Source organism: Gastrolobium bilobum, unplaced genomic scaffold (assembly GCF_033153095.1).
Source record: "Gastrolobium bilobum isolate Gb01-03AN ecotype WA unplaced genomic scaffold, APGP_CSIRO_Gbil_v1 utg138402, whole genome shotgun sequence".
Taxonomy (NCBI): domain Eukaryota; kingdom Viridiplantae; phylum Streptophyta; class Magnoliopsida; order Fabales; family Fabaceae; genus Gastrolobium; species Gastrolobium bilobum.
In genome coordinates, this window is record NW_026895667.1 from 1 (window position 1) to 17,319 (window position 17,319).

Here is a 17,319-nt window from a genome sequence, read left to right on the forward strand (position 1 = left end):
TTCAAATTTAAATGAAATTCAAAATTCAAAATAAATATTTTAGAAAGCAATGATTTATTATTAATTTGGAAATTCCAATGTTGAAACAGTGAGATATTAAATGAGTTGTCTTTCACGAAAAATTGTTCACATAATTGTCCATTTTATTTATTTACAAATTTTGATTTTATTTTATATTTATTTAATTTAAAATATTTGCATTTTTTTTCAAAATATTTTCGTTTTTTACTGATTACTTTCTAACAAAATAGTTTTTTTTATGCAGCATTGATATGGTTAACAAATACCATGTAGAAAGTAATGGGATAATAAATGAGTTGTCTGCCACCAACAATTGTCCAAATATTTTCCCACCACTATAAAGTTTAAAATTCAAGTTTCAAAGTATTATTGAGATTAAATATGATGTATTAATATAATACTTATATATAATTATTTATTCTTATAATTAAGATAAGAATATTGGCACACCATAGGTTACATAAAAAAAAAACACATATATAAGGTGGATTTTTAAACTTTGGCATTGAATTGAATCAGAAAACCACAAAACTATTGTCAACATTTCTAAAGTGGATTTTTAAACTTATGTTTTGTATTAAAACTTATTTTTTAAAGCTTCCAACAAAATAATATTTTGTTTGTTTTTTGTAGCAACAAAATTAATAGGCTTAATAATTTTCCATGCAGAAAACAATGTGATTTTATATTTGTAATGAATGATGAACTGATTTCTCACTCATCAAATTAAAAATTCAAATGTGAAAAGTTTTGTAATTTTGTAATGATTGCTGAACTCTTTTCCCACCTATCAAGTTAAAAATTCAAATTTGAAAAGTTACTCAAAATGAAAAATTAAAAAACCATTCATTAGCTTATTTGCGTAAGTATATTTTAGTACTCACAAAGTTAACTTATATATATATATATGGGGACAGTTATACTTACCACCAAATAAGTTTACCACCCTTACAACCAATCTCATCACCGTTAGATTAGAATTAGATCTAACGGTTCATATTATCCCATATAATCCTAATTTTTACTCTCTTGGTCTATCTCTAATTTTGGAAATCACCTCTCTGATCCTCTGTTCATCGTTACAGAGATTGTACACGGATAAATTAATTTTTTTTTATCCTTTTCACCATCGTAAAGCATTAAATCTCTTTTTACCATCATTAGAAAGATTGTTTCATCCTCTCTTCATCGAACTCATGCCCCGCGTACAACACCAACCTTTTTTATCCTCCCAGAACCCAACTATTACCCATTTGATATAAAGTAATGATTTTTTAATAAAGAATGAATTGTTAAAGTAATGGAAGAATTGTTTATAAAAAAAAAAGTAATGAAAGAATTGTTTATAAAAAAAAAAGTAATGGAAGAAATAGAAATCAGCTATGATGGAAGAATTGTTTATCAAAATAATGTACATGTAGATGAAAGCTTTAAAAAGAATAGCGATCAACGACGATGGAAAAAGGCAATGAAGAAAAACGTGATGTCTTTAAATGCATATGTCAGCTTTTATTATATGACTATTGTTATTCCATAACAATTATAATAAACAATTGCCACGTTTTTATTGAAAACAGTATAATAACCAATGGTCCTAGGAATACTAAACTGAAGCCACTTGTATATAAAAACCTATTTTATTTTTCTTCATCTTTTGAATTCGTGCATTGGTATACAAAAATGTGTTATATTCTAGGAATTATGCACAATAAAAGATGAAAGATATATTGTAAGAATAGAATACTGCAAAATATTAAACTTTCATTGGTAATTACTCAACAAACGAAGATAAAATGAAGGTTTTAGAAAATGGAATGGGAATATGAAAATCGAACTGTACCCTTTTTTTTTTTTTTGGTAAACCAAAATGCACCCTTTAAAATTAAGGATGTTTTGGTTCAAGAGCAGATATAGTGTTTGAGAAGCGAAAATGTTTAAGGAAATATTGTATTTGTTTAGAGTGACCGTTGAGATTCAATTCAAAAGACTCTATTTGAATTTTAAAAATATGAAATAATGTTATTGTTTATAGAGTGGGCATTTAAATTCTATTCAATCCAAAAAAAATCTATTTTTATTTTTTAAAAAATCCATTTAATTTGATTGTTTAGACCTCTATTTTAAATTTGAAATCCCCTTGTATTAGATAAATTAATTGGTTGAACTTGCAATAATTAATATGTTAACGATTTATTTTCTTTGATAAACACACTAATAATTAATTAATAGTTTTTTTATAATAAAAGTCAACGCAATAATCAATAGAATAATACATTAAGCTGGTACAATATTTTAATGTTTATAGGAATCTTAATTTACCATTAAAGAGTAAGACTCTTCATATTTTCCATAACTCTTAAGTCCTAAATATTTATGGAACACTATGATGTTCAATTATGACGTTTCAAGTGGTTTGTTTATTAGCCTTGTCCATTCCATCACATTTTCCTAAATCCCTATTAATGCCAAAAGACCTGTATAATTACTTGATGGTCTTAGGAATACTAAAAGACAATTGAGAACACATGCACCGCGTTTCGTTTTTCGACAATTACAAAAATAACGATGCAGCAATTCCATTCACTACTATAAGCAATCCGTTCGTTAGTGTGACTTTTAAATTCCCAAAGCTATGAAAAAAGAAGAATGAAGAAACAACAAAATAAACTTTATTGACAATTGCTAAAAAAAAAACCAACAAATAAATAAACGAAAAAAAGACAATTTATTCCAATAACTTTTCACATACTAACATCATCAACCGTCAAAATTGTAAAATTTCTTTAAATAATTATATCCAACATTAAAATTTATTTTGTTTTATATTTCTTGAAATAATCAATTTTTATTGGTTACAGAAAATAAGAACCCTAAACACAACACAATCACGAAACCCTGTCTAACAAAATGTTAAATTCATATATAAGATGCAATCGTGAAGTTTCTCCATTAGTTACATGTTCCCTTTCAGCAGCAAAACGCATCCATGTACAACACGAAGACCCAAAGCCTCAAGAACTCATATATTTTTTGTAGTGGGGACAAAAGAAGACACAAAACCATCTTCATCAGCGTCATTGCAATTCACCGAAGGTGTTGAGAAAGACAAAGAGTTAAGCCACAATTTCGCGTTCATTGCAGATTTGACTATAAACGCACTGAATTCATATTCAAAACGTATGTGTTCTTCAAGATGTTACTCTAAAAGATAACCCTACAAAAACATGTCATAAAAAATTGTATAACACCACGAAAACTCAATAATGCAACACACAAACAATTTCATAAACCCTATTGAATTAATGCAAGCATAAATAAATTGAACCCTTTATAGCAGCTCCCTCGAACAACATGAAAGACGTTGAATATGTAAATAATCATTCACAGTAGCACGAAACCTTCCGCCCTATAAAACGAAGAAATGAGAATTAGTATAAAAAAATGAAAATGATTATGTTGAAACTAAATCTTTGAATATGTTAATAAAGAAACCGTAAATTATATAGAACAACCCATACAAAAGTGAACTAAGAAAAAAAAAACATAAGCAAGCCAAAAAAAAGATGTGGTTCATATTCAAACGTACGTGTTCTTCAACATTGATTTAGCTCCAAAAGATAACCCTACAAAAATATGTAATAAAAAGTACGTCATCAGAACAACGTTTGTTAATAAAGAAACCGAAAATGATATCAATAGAACAACCCCTACACACACCAACGCAGAAAAAAAGCAGGCAATTTTCCAAGGTAGGAGGTAGTGGGGTTTTGTTGCATTCAAAATCTGAACCATAATAAAAGCTGCACTATTTTCACGAAAATGAATTAATAATAATTTTAATTTAAAATAATTCAAAATATTTCTAAAAGAGGAAAATATTTAAATTTAAGTAGTGTGAACACAAACCTCAGATTCAAGGAGAATGCGACACATCATCAAAGTTTCCAATAAACGGTTTTACTTTAGAATAATATAGATTTCCAAGGTAGGAGGTAGTGGGGTTTTGTTGCATTCAAAATCTGAACCATAATAAAAGCTGCACTATTTTCACGAAAATGAATTAATAATAATTTTAATTTAAAATAATTCAAAATATTTCTAAAAGAGGAAAATATTTAAATTTAAGTAGTGTGAACACAAACCTCAGATTCAAGGAGAATGCGACACATCATCAAAGTTTCCAATAAACGGTTTTACTTTAGAATAATATAGATATGTAATCCATATCATAGCACTCTTAAGATAAAAGGCTAATGACAGCTCAACAACTATATAAACATAGAAAGCCTAATTGATTTCTGAACAAGAATGAGAGCAGCTTTATCTTGCAAATATAATTTCTAAAGCTTCATAGCAAACTTCATAGATATTTCAAAATTTTGTTCCTACAGAAGTTTAATATAATATGATATGATTAAAATTAAGGTTCCATTCAAAATACAACTCAATCAAATATCTGATGAGGAAGAGTATACATATTTCACATTCTAAATGGAAATAAGGAGTGTCAAATCCCTAGTTTAAAGAAGTCGGATGCTAATAACAACAATAATAAACCATTTTATCCATTTAAATAAAGCTCAGCCATTTACTATTATACCAAACACGCCGCAACACCTCAATACTTTGGTCACACAAAACTTAAATCTTTCTTCTGTCATAGCTGTGAAAGTTTGAATCAGATGCTGTAGAATCTTAAAAAAAAATTTCTAAATAAATAATGAATGATAAAAAAAAGACTCCCAAAAAAAAAATGCAAAATTCAAATCCGTTAACACACAAATATACATATATACCGAACAAGGAGCGTATCGACGTGATCACCACAACCACATAGATTTAAACAGGGCGACTTAGATAACAATCGCAGTGACAAGCACCAAAATTAGAAAAAAAAACAGAATTTACGGAAAAAGTAAAAGGGCAAATCAAAGCACATGCCAATAAGCAACGAAGAAATTAGATAATGCAGTGGCGTAATAACACTTCTATGAAGATTCTTAAAAGAACCACATAAAAAAGAACGAAGAAAATTAGGACTTACCTGAGTTTAGTAACGAACCCTACTTATTGAAATTTATAGAGACACGCCGTTTTTGAAATAACAATTCTATCCATCAAATAAATGATAAGAAAAACAAAAATATAAAAGAAGATTGAGAATATAAACAAAATAAAATAAAGAAAAGAAATTTTTAAAACAATATATTTACAATATAATTTATTTAATGTTTTGATGAATTATTATTTTTAACTAATAAAAATATTATAATATTTTTCATTTTTTTAAATTATATAATTATTATAAAAATTGAAAAAAGGTGTCTTTTAAAAAAATAAAATACTAACAAACGAACTCTTTATAGAGTTCAAATGGAATGAATACTGTGTCAATCAGGTGTTGTTATCTAGAGGAAATATTTAATTCCTAGTGGTTGAATAAACAGTGGAGATGCTGTCAAAATTTATAAGAAAGTGTAAGTGTAATGTGTATGACTTTGATAAGTCGTATCTCACTCAGTTCTTTGTCAAATGAGATGTTTGAGCTATCGTTGTGAATCTTAGGATGTAATCTTTAATGTCTTAAAATATGGGACAACATTGAGAGAAAAACAAGGTGCAGTTGCTGTTTAAGCTCGCTGCCCAGTTTGCAGTGAAGTTGACGGCGAAAGTTGGTTAAATTAGAAAATTCATAACTCCTTCGTTTCTTATTGAAACAAGACCTATAATATATCAAATTGAAGGTATAAGTGTTAACTATAAAATATCTAAAATTGAAAAGAAATAGATAGGTGGTTGCGCTGCAGTTTGGAATGATGTGGAACAGTACAGACTCGTTGTTGAAGTATGTTGACAGTTTTGAGTAGTTAACTTACTGTAAGCATATCTTCAGTCGTAGAAGTCCAAATTAAGCTCATGATACCTTGTTGAAAAACTTAGAGTGTGTAGTTTAACATATAGTAAAAGATGAGAATTTATTTGTAAACAAGTCAAGTGCAGTTTTGGAATAAACGAACCTATATAAGGTTGATACATTGCGTAAGTGTGTGTTTAAGCTTTGTTGGTTTATGGAAACCACTTAGCAATCTTTGTGTATATATTGTGTGATACTTAAGCAGTAGAAATCTATATTCCGCAATTGTTCTTGGTTATGATCATGTTATGAGAATTATTTTTGAATACGGTTTTTTTTAAATGAAAACATTATTGTTTAAAAAGAAAAAGTTCTACCGTGTTTTAATTTAGTTGCCATTGTTGTAACTATACTTAATATCATACGTGTGTTAATACGCCGGTCCGAAACGGGGTGTTACAATCCTTTCCCAAGGTCTCTTGGCTCTTTATGAATTATGTCAAATTCCTCCTTAGGTTATCCCTAACCTCAAGTGTATAATTAGCAAAACAGAACTCAACCTGATTTCCCAATCACTGATTATGCCCAAAATGTTCCAAGATCCATTCCCATGGTTTTCTTGAAATTAAAATTGAAAAATTGCTAATCAAATGAGAAAAAAGAAAGCTTGACAGTGTTCACACAAATAAAGGATTCATCCAATAATCTTGAACCACAAAAAAAGAATTTAAAAAGCCATATTAACAAACAAAATTACAGCTTCTGAATTAAAAGTAACACGCATTACCAGATTTCGAAGAAAATAGATCTTAGAGTTAGAGTTACAGACCAGTATTCCAACAAAATGAAATTCCTAAACTAGAGCTAGGAAGAAGTAGAGTGATCAGCTTGCATGAAGATCCTTACTCTCTCCCTTGAAGATGTGTTGTCATCTTGGAGAAAAATCACACAAGTTTTATAAAATGTTCAAGAAGACTCTCAAAGAAAAAAAACTAAAAAGTTCAATCCTCTAGTTACAACCCAAAAAAATTCCTATTAACTAAAAAAAACTAAAACAAAAACCCAAATTGCTAGCTGTCCATCCAATGGTTCAGACTTGTTTTCACTTCCAAAGAGTTGGTCCGCATAGCTCTTTTACTGCAAGAAAAATAGTGATTTGAGTGAGTAAGTCATCCCTTTAGCATATTTTCTCATTTTTTACCTTGTTGGGCTGAATTGGTGTTATTTGGCCCAATACCCTGCACTTCTAAACTCTTTTTAGCCCAAATAATGCAGATATCAAATTGTTAAAATGAGCACAATTCATTGCTAACAATCACCTGCAATCTTAATTCATTAGGAATGGGCATTTGTTTTGGGACCATATGGACTAACATCATGGATAGTTGGGCTTTGTAGCTAACACCACAAAAAAATAAAAATAAAAATAAACCCTATAAAATATAGAGATTGAAGCAAAATAGGGTAAGGGAGAAAAAACCGGGAATTGAATATTTTCCAACCATTGTATTACTTTCAAAATACAAACATTGTAGCTGTTTTTCCTTAAATAATTATTTTTATAGCATATTACTCAAACCCGTAGGCTATTACATATTTTGACAAATGACAACTTTATATTCCATTTACCATCTGTGTTTTAATAATCAAATGCTGCCGTACGTCGCAATCATCTAGCAAATTACTTACATAAAACTAATGAAAAAGTAATTGGAAATCTTGAAACTTTCGAGTTGAGATAGTGCCACGCATCAACCACACTACACTAGCTAAGAAAATAGCATCAAATATAATATGATAATTGACATGTCATGCTGAAACATCTTCCACTGTTACTGTTCAAGGTTTCAACTAAGCTCCATAACATGATCCGAAAGGCAAGGGGGAAAGACACATGTTGTCTATGAATTGGTCATTAATTATCAACAACGTCATCTTAAAAAAGGGGGACAAAGGATCATTCATCCCTCAAGAAGCATTCCTTATCCTTACTCCTCAGAAGAAGAGAACACTTGAAAATTGGTGAATAATAACTTGAAAATTGGGTTGGATTTTGGTTTCGGTTATGAAGCATGAAAACAGGAATATCAAGGAGTGTGTCTGTGAAGTGGGAGTGTAGTAGCCCCACTTTGTCATTTGAAAAACAAATATTTGGTCACCCTTTATTTTGGGGAGAATGATGTTGCTTTTTCAATGAAGAAACTGCCGCCATTTTGGTGTTATTCTAGGCTGGCTTCGTCTCTTTGCAGGGTGGTGTTACTACCACGAAATTTAGAGACTTGGTAAAGGAGCATTGAATGAATTTTTTTATCACCAAAATCATGTTTGGGACCATACTACAATTGCTGCACCTTTATAACTAGCTTCAATTTTCAGTCTTTGTTTAATCTTCCTTTTGATTCTATCATGGTACTTGACAAGCGGCAAGATTCATTTCAGTTACTTTTGATGACGAGGACTTTGACTTTGACTGTCGATTCATCCATTTGGAAGAGCCTCTTTAATTTGTATGCCTATGGTTTTGAGCTTATTAATATTAACGCTTTTTTAAAGGTCCCACTTCATTCATCGAATTAGACCACGAGGACCACTTTTCAACTCTTTTCCTAACTATATTTTCAATTCATTCATGTTAAATATTTACTTTTTTTTTTATATTAGTTAAACATGTATCACAAATTGTTAAAATTTCTTGGGAATGAATTATGAGTGTAATTTGATATGGCCATGTCACTTAAGAGGATGTTAATCATTTATAGATAAATTAAGGTAACGAGAGATAAGAGAGGGAAAATATTAGGATAGGGAATGACAAAAAAATAACTGTTCGTTCATGAATGTCTAAGATCTATGAAGCACTGACACTTTAAAAATTCAGATGTGTTGTGTCCGACACTTCCCTACACTCCAATACGCATTGTAGAGACTCAAAAAAAAGTTCAAAGATTGCGTTGCGTTGCGTTTTTAGTTCTAATTATTAGATTCGTTGGATTACGATTACTATTTTGTTAAATTATTGAGTATTAAATATAATATACGTTACATAAATTAAAAATAATATTTAATATTAAAACGTGTCATAACGTGTCGAAATCTAACATTTTTTAAAATTAACGTGTCGGAGTGTCGTGTCGTATTGTGTCTCGTGTCAGTATCGGTGCTACATAGTCTAATATTGTCTCAGATGATATGTTATCTTAATTCCAAATATTTTACTTGAATTGAGAAATTTACTTTATTACAAAGGTATGATTTTTTTCATTCTTTAATACATAAAAAAGGGGAAAGTGTTTTTCCTTCAACAGGACATAAAATTATCTCCGGCAACCTCAAAATGATATGATTTTGGTGTTTAAGAAAAAAAAAGTAGGGTATTTTAATAATTTTATTATTCTTTTATATCATATATGTTATTAAAGGAATTAATATTTCTTATATCGTAGATAATAATTTTATCTTCTACGTACGCATAAAAGTGTGTTGACACATATGAGACCATGACACATGTGAGACCATGTAAAGAGAAAAGAGAAAAAAATCACTCTCACATTTTTATGTGTATAGGAGATAATTTTTTATGAGAAAAACTAAATCCTTTATTAAAATATCCTGCACTTTTTCTCCCCAAAACAATTTATTTTGGAGTTGCTAAAGTATCTCATGTGACAAGAAAATCGTTAATCCCTAAAAAAGTTACATTAATAATAAATTAAATTTAAACTCCTAAAATATTTAAAATTATAATGCACGTAGATAAAATATCATCGAAAACTAACTTTTTTAACAGTACTCCAATAGACGTCTCAATCCTTGCATGATTGTGCTATTGACTATTTTCTTAGTTATAATGATTGCTTTCACGAAGGTTGTAATGAAAGTTTCCCAAAAATGCACCATTTCTCTTCCCTAATAAAACTACATTTTCTTGTTCTCTTGATTGTTTAGAGTTAAAACAATGCTTCAAAGAGCACTTCGGGGCTCAGGTTAAAGCTAACCAGTAACCACAACGTAAAAAATTATTAATGGTGGGATTCAAAAAGTTTAATATGGGATTCATTTTACTTTTCTTATTCACCATCAAATGGTGAGACGAGTTATCTCTAGCGAGCCATCATTTTAGAGTTAAAATATTAAAAAATTATAATTATAAAAACTAATATAACTCTCTAATAATTAGAATTATAAAAATAAATTTTTTCAACTTTAAAATGATATTGTTTTAAGCTTATTCTCTATTGACTAGAAAAACATTAATCCCATATTAAATATGTGAATAATTATGTAAAAAATTATTGTTGAAAAATCAAACGAGAAAAAATAAATTTTTAAACCAAAAAATTGGTATAATCACTTCCAAGGGGTGTATTGAATTAAGATATTAAAAGATAAACTGGTTATATTTATAAATTTTTTGTTTACAAACTCATACAAACTAAACTATGTACTCCTGAGAGTGCAAACATTTAAGTGTGTACTACTTGGAGTATATAGTTTAATTTGTAAGAGTTTGTAAACAAAAAAATTTATAAATATAACTTTTCCCTCAAAAGATTATGTTGGGATTCAAAAATCCTATAGTTTTAAAAGATTATTTAAAAATATAATGACTGTAAAGATTTGTTTTTAAAGTTTTTATAGGATTGAATTTTAAAGGATATGATATTAGAATTTATAATGTTTGGGACACTATGAGTTTATAAGATTTTAAAAAAGAGTTTTATAAGAGTTATGTTGTAGGAAAAATGATTGTGTTATGTTATAGAGATTCGTTTTGCGTGCCGTAGTTTTTTTTTCCTTCAAAACATGCGGGTCCCACAAAATGTTGAAAATGTAGGAAACTTTGTGTGGTCATGTTAAATGATGAATGTAAACCCCTTTAAAAAATAAAACAAATTTTCTGTAAATTGTAAACAATTAATTCAACTCAAAAGCTTACGCAGGTGAGTGAAACTACATTAATAGTTTTATATATCTTTAACACGTCTCCTCACAAGAGAGCCCATGGGATTAAAAGGTAGATAATGCATCAGGCCTAGCCTCCTTGTGCTAAGAAATTTCCCAAAGAAAATTTGGGGGGGGGGGGGGGTGGTGTGGCGAGGATCGAACTCTGGATACCGAGTCTCTAATACCATGTAACGAACTAATTTAACTTAAAAGCTTAAGCTGATGAGTGACGCTATATTGATAATTTTATATATCTCTAATATAAACATTCAAAGTTACAAGAATGTCATCGACCCTGTACTGTCCGGCCGCTTCAAGAATCAATGACTTTCCCCTTATACTAACATGAGACTTTTCAATATGCAAGTCAAGCACGCTTAACTATGGAGTTATTCCGTTCTGGGATACCGAAAAATAGATGCATGTTATTAGTATAGATAGTACCAATTAATTCTTATAAGCTATCCCAAACTATGCAGTCTCATACATGCACAGTCTTTGGAATCCCTCTTTTTCGGGTGAACCCCTACTTCAAGAATCAATGACTATCCCCGTATACTAACACGAGACTTTTCAGTGTGCTTTTTCCTCACTCGCACACTTCCTGGGAAAACTTTCCAAGAGCCCAGAATTATTGCAAGTCAACGCTTCAATATGGAGTTCTTCCGTTCTGGGCTATCGAAAAGTAGATACATCTTATTAGTATAAGTAGTATCAATTAATTCTTATAAGCTATCACAAACTGTGCAGTCTCATACCTGCACAGTCTTTGGAATCCCTATATTTCGGGTGTCGATTCGATTCATTCATGTAACCCGCCTGAAAGCCTGTCAGGAGCCCCTTTTCCATGCCTTTTCGCACCGGCGATCACTCCCCGTCATCATTAGCGCCCGAGATGTTACAACCCCAATTACATTGGAATAAATATGTTGTTGTTGATGATCATTCAAAGTTACAACAGTCAATATAAAAGATAACAAAGATATAAAAATATAAAACAATATAAATCAACTAGTGAATTACCCGTGCGATGCCCGGGGGAAAAAGAACAAAATTGTTGTCGTCGTCGTTGGTGTGTTGTCTTACTGGTAAATCCACACGTTGATCTTGATATGAAACTCTTAATAATAATATCATAATAAAAAATAATTGTATTGTTATAATTTTTAACTTGAAAAGGCTGTAGCATTCAGAAAGATAAAAAAGTAAAATAAAATTTTGTAGGATGAAACGTTTAATTGTATCGAGTAACCTTCACGTCCAATTGCAAAAGTGATAAATAGAATAATGTCAATGTAAAAACAATTTAAATGTCATAATGTCAAAACTGCTCACAATTAATAATTCACAAATAACATGATACTATTCGGTGTTCCAGCAAAATATCTCTGACATCAGCTTGCTAACTATGAAAGAAATAAAAACAGTATACGTTAGCATAACATATGATTTAGCGAATAAAGAACAGAAGAACTGAACAGGTAATTGTCAGAAGTATTATTCAATGTGGTTTTTTGCTTTTGAATTTCAGAATCATATTTCAAAAATACAGTATAAAAATAATCAAAATCCAACGCTAATCAACATTTGAAAAAAATATAACTTAAGGAATGCAGATTTTACCTGTACCAAAGAGCAACGTTATATCCAATCGACTGAAGCAATATAAATTACAGTAATCTCTGAAATACTTCTTTGTAGACTATGTTAAAGGTACTGTTTGTTACACAACCATCATCATCAACTATCAAAATCTTCAATCCCTTTTTGCTCTTTACTCGGGATAGTGCCACATATAATTGCCCATGACTAAAGACTGGCCTGGGTAGATAAATTCCAACATGAGAAATCGATTGTCCTTGACTCTTATTGATTGTCATGGCAAACGAAATGACGAGGGGAAATTGTCTTCTTTGGAAATTTACAGAAAAAGAATGACTTGAGGAGCTCATTGTCATTCTAGGGATAAACACATTTTCTCCTATATTGCTTCCTGTATGAACAGTTGCCTCAACCACATGATTGCCTAATCTTGTAATAAGCAATCTTGTTCCATTGCATAAACCTCTTGATTGGTCAATATTTCTTAATAGCATGACTGGAACTTTGACCTTCAAAATTAATTTATGATCCGGAAGCCCAGAACAGGAGAAGGTATTTAAGATCTCAGGTGAGAATTCATCATCCTCAAGGGAAGAATTACCGTCTTGCTTCAAAATATTATCTGAACTTAAATATATTCTTTCGTCACCTGTAATCAAAGACATTAAGTTCTCATTTAAAATAGAAACATCTTCCAATTTTGGAGTCAGAATGGCACGTTCTTTAAAGAATGTGGGTTCTAAAATATGATCCAAGATATCAGGGTACACAAAATCCATCAAATCTGAAAGTGGATTCAGTGATTTTTTAATCAATAATTCATCTGGAATTGTTATAATAGATTCTCCATCCACATCATCTCCAAGAACACCATCCCCGACTTTAAGAAGCCAATCAGAAAATTCCTTTATTTCCATTAAATTGTGAATGTCACTTCCAGAACTAAGCCGCATGTTCTTGGTCAAAGTTAATAAATGACAATGAGACCAAAGACAAGAAGAATTAATGGTTGCATGGACTATATCTTGTCTGCTTCCATGAGGAACAATAGGTAAGATTTGCCTGAAGTCACCCCCAAGAACAACAACTTTCCCACAAAATGGTTTATCAACACAACTTGAATCAGAAAATCTAAGAACATCTCTAAGTGTTTTGTCTAGAGCCTCAAAGCAAAATCTGTGTACCATTGGAGCTTCATCCCAAATGATTAGCTTTGTTTTCGCCAGCAATTCGGAAATATTAGAATCCTGCCGTATATTACAGGTTGAATCCTCAGTGATCTGAATTGGAATACGAAATCTAGAGTGTGCTGTCCGGCCTCCAGGAAGCAAAAGTGATGCAATCCCGCTAGAAGCAACATTAAGTACAATTTTGCCTTTTGATCTAATGGATGCTGACAATGTATTCCAAATAAATGTTTTTCCTGTACCACCAAAGCCGTATAGAAAAAAGAATCCCCCTGTACCCACTGAAACTGCTGAAATTATCTTGTCATAGACAACTTTTTGCTCATCTGTAAGGGAACTCATTAGTCTTTTATGTTCTTCAACCAAAAACAATCTGTCATACAGTAATTCATCAAGCACTAAGCGATTGTGCATATCAAGCAAAGATGCACCAGTGATGCAGGGCATTGAAGGGTAATCAGAAAGGCATTTTCCATTACTTTGTAGCACTTTATCAATTTCAGCAAGTGTTGTGTTTTTTATTTGTTCTTCAGTAAGATTTGCATCTGTAGAAACGTGGAAAACAATGAAAAATGACAATTGAAAGTACAATTCTAACATGACTCATGGTACATTATTTTTACCACAAAAGCGGTATATTCAACAGAAAAAAATAATGATAAAAAAAATTATAATGCAAACGATATGTTCATAATGAATACCTGGATGTCCTACTGTTGTTCTATGTCGATAAAGAACATCGTCAGAGAGAAATTGCCAACACTTCCCCCAAACATTTTCAGGTCTATTCATTGAGTTACCGAACAACAACAGAGCAAAAAGACGTCTAAGATAAGAAGCTGACTCCCAAGAACTTGCCTCCTTAATTGCATCAATGTATTCATTGTCATCATCCAAAAGTCCAAGAGAATAGCAAGCATCTTTAAATGTTGGAAACATCACCCCATTGATAGTTCTCAGGTCCTCGTAACTTGTGCAACCCTTTTTAAAATTAAGAAGCATTCGAAGATAGGAATCTTCTCCACTATTTGCAGAAAAATGATTTATTCTTCCAATTGAGAATCCTTTTTTTCTAGGATGCCATTCTTGACTATTTGCATTATAAACAAAATGAGTTGGATATTCAGCATAAGTAAGATGCCTACCTTTTGGAAATTTTTTATTTGCATCCATCCAACTCTCAAAGATTGATTGTCTAAACTCCTCCCTTGTCTTTACTTCAGATATTGATGCAGTATCATGAAAAACAACGGTCTTTTCATTGGGTAAGTGAAATGGCAATCTCATCACAGGGGGGTTTCTGTAATGAATTTCAAATCCAAATATTCTCCAAGCAGCTTCACATGCGGATACATACCTATCATAAATAAAGAATTATGTTAAATGGAGTCTAGTATAAAAAGTAATACATGCATAGTAATTCAAAAGCTAATGGAGATTAATTTCAGTACCTACAATCATAAAACATTTTAATTTCATCATCTGAATGATGTATAGCAGCAGTAACTCTATCATTTCCTTTATGAATGTATTTAAAAAGATATTTAATAGCACTGGTCTGACAGGTATATTCCACATTAATATGAGCCTGGTACTTTAAAATGAGTTTTGCATTATAAGGCACAACAAAACGATTATCAAGTTCAACACCATTTTTCTTCGCAACCCTCCCATTATCTCTTCTCTTATAATGAGGGAATCTGTCATCATCAATAATCGTACGGGAACAAAAACTCTTTGGAAATTTCTTTGTACACTTTCCCTCCTTCATGCAAGGTGACTTGTAATTGTAAGCACCACAGGGACTGTAACACCCCAAATGTAAATACATATAGGGTGCACCTTCATCATGCATTCAACGCGCGGAAGTCTAAATTTAAACTTTACGAATGCAAATATCAGAGTGCGGAATGGAAACACATAACCATACTTATTCCATATAAAATTAAAAGCGTTAAAACGTCAATACAAAATAAATAACACTAAACATTATTTAATGTAATCCCAAAAAGATTAACTAATCATAAATAAAAACATAATTTATGCCGCATCATAAGCCCAGTCATAATGTGGTTGTGGTTCTTCTAGCCATTGTGTACTTAGTGCTTCATCGAAATCATAATGTGGAAAAGCTTCTATTAATAATTTCATAGCCTCAGTCCATAGGCCTCTATCTGTTAGATCCTTTAGTTTCTCTTCCCAGGTAGGTGGAGTTTCTTCTTCTTTACGTACCAGTCTCTTACCCTTTCTTTCCCACATAACTTTCTTATTACTTTCTTTCATCTTTTCCTGAAATGGGTGGTCAAGGGGGGGTGAGATTTTGGGTAAAATCTCAGTAAGGTTCACAGCTGGAGCATTCTCCAACTATGACGCTTACTCCTGCAACAATTTATAATAACAATACAAAATGGAACATTTAACATCATCATATAAAAATATCATGCCATCATCATCATCATCATCATATTCCTGCCGGCTTTTACGGACTTACGGAGATACCCAGAGTCCTCGTCAGGTTGCAACTGGAGTATCAGTGCACAGGCCAACATTTAATAGCATGGTTTTAAGTTTCAAAAATATCATAATCACATAATGTAAAGCACTATAGACATATTGCAGTCAGACCATAACTTATCATAGTTTCATAATGGTGGCATACATAGAGAGATTACTTCAACAACTGTAAACACTTACAGTACTTGTCGTTCTTTACTTGTATACTTTCAACTTTTGATCTCTTTACTTGCCTGTTTGCTCCCTTGACTCCCTAACATCATCATATCATCTTTTAGTAACTTATATAACATTCAACATTTGTGTTTTATCCATGTATAGGTCTCGGCTTTGCAGGTTTAATTACCTAGAGGAGTTGTTTTGCTTACTTACCCACTTGTGTAGGTTTTAGGACATTATTAGGTCATCATAACACTTAATAGAATTATTAAAGATTTCATTCTAGGCATGTATAGGTTCGGCCACCATAGATAAACATCTAGGAATATAATTTTTAAAACATGCTTTCAATTATATTATTAACTTAACATGGTTAGATCCTTTCAACATTAATCAAATAAAACCTCTTTTAGCTACATACCATTCGGCCTTATTGCCCTAAAATACCTAAGGGATTACTTCTAAAACATGCTTCTAACATTATTGATAATTTATCATATTTAAATCCTAGAGCATCATTCAAAACATCATCTTATATATTCGGCCAACTAAGGTTATGATCATGCAAAATTGATTTAGAACCTAGGCTACTAAACATGCAAATCTAACATCATCATTTCATCATCTTTCATATCATTTAAACATCTCTTCATGCTTATAATTATCATACATGGTTCGGCCTTCTAGGGATCATATACTTAGGATATCACTTTCATGCTTTTACATGTCATTCCTAACCAAGAAGGTTCATAGGCTTACCTTTGATGATGATCAACGACTTAAGGAAACACTTCTTGACCTTTGACTACTTTGAATCTTCTTGAATGAACTTCCTTCCTCCTTGAACCTACAAGGCCGCAAGCTTAAAGAGAGGAGAAGAGGGATTTTCTTGCTTAGAGATGAAGGGTTCTTTGGTGGAATTATTAGGAAGAAGGACTAAGATCCAGGCTTGTATTTGATCTTGGAACAATTAGGTATTTCTCACTAACACACTCACCATTTCGAAGCATTCATGGACTTCACAAAATGAACTAAACT

At 31.2% G+C, this 17,319-nt stretch overlaps 1 protein-coding gene across 1 annotated transcript; it reads right to left on the reverse strand.

Annotated features, from left to right (window-relative positions):
• Positions 1–12,489: 12,489 nt before the first annotated feature.
• On the reverse strand, positions 12,490–15,439 carry LOC133288457 (uncharacterized). Its single transcript, XM_061486215.1, has 3 exons — positions 15,060–15,439; positions 14,310–14,965; positions 12,490–14,153 (listed from the first exon to the last, which is right to left on the reverse strand). The coding sequence occupies exons 1-3, from the start codon at positions 15,437–15,439 to the stop codon at positions 12,490–12,492; spliced, it is 2,700 nt and encodes an 899-aa protein (XP_061342199.1).
• Between the last annotated feature and the right edge of the window lie 1,880 nt (positions 15,440–17,319).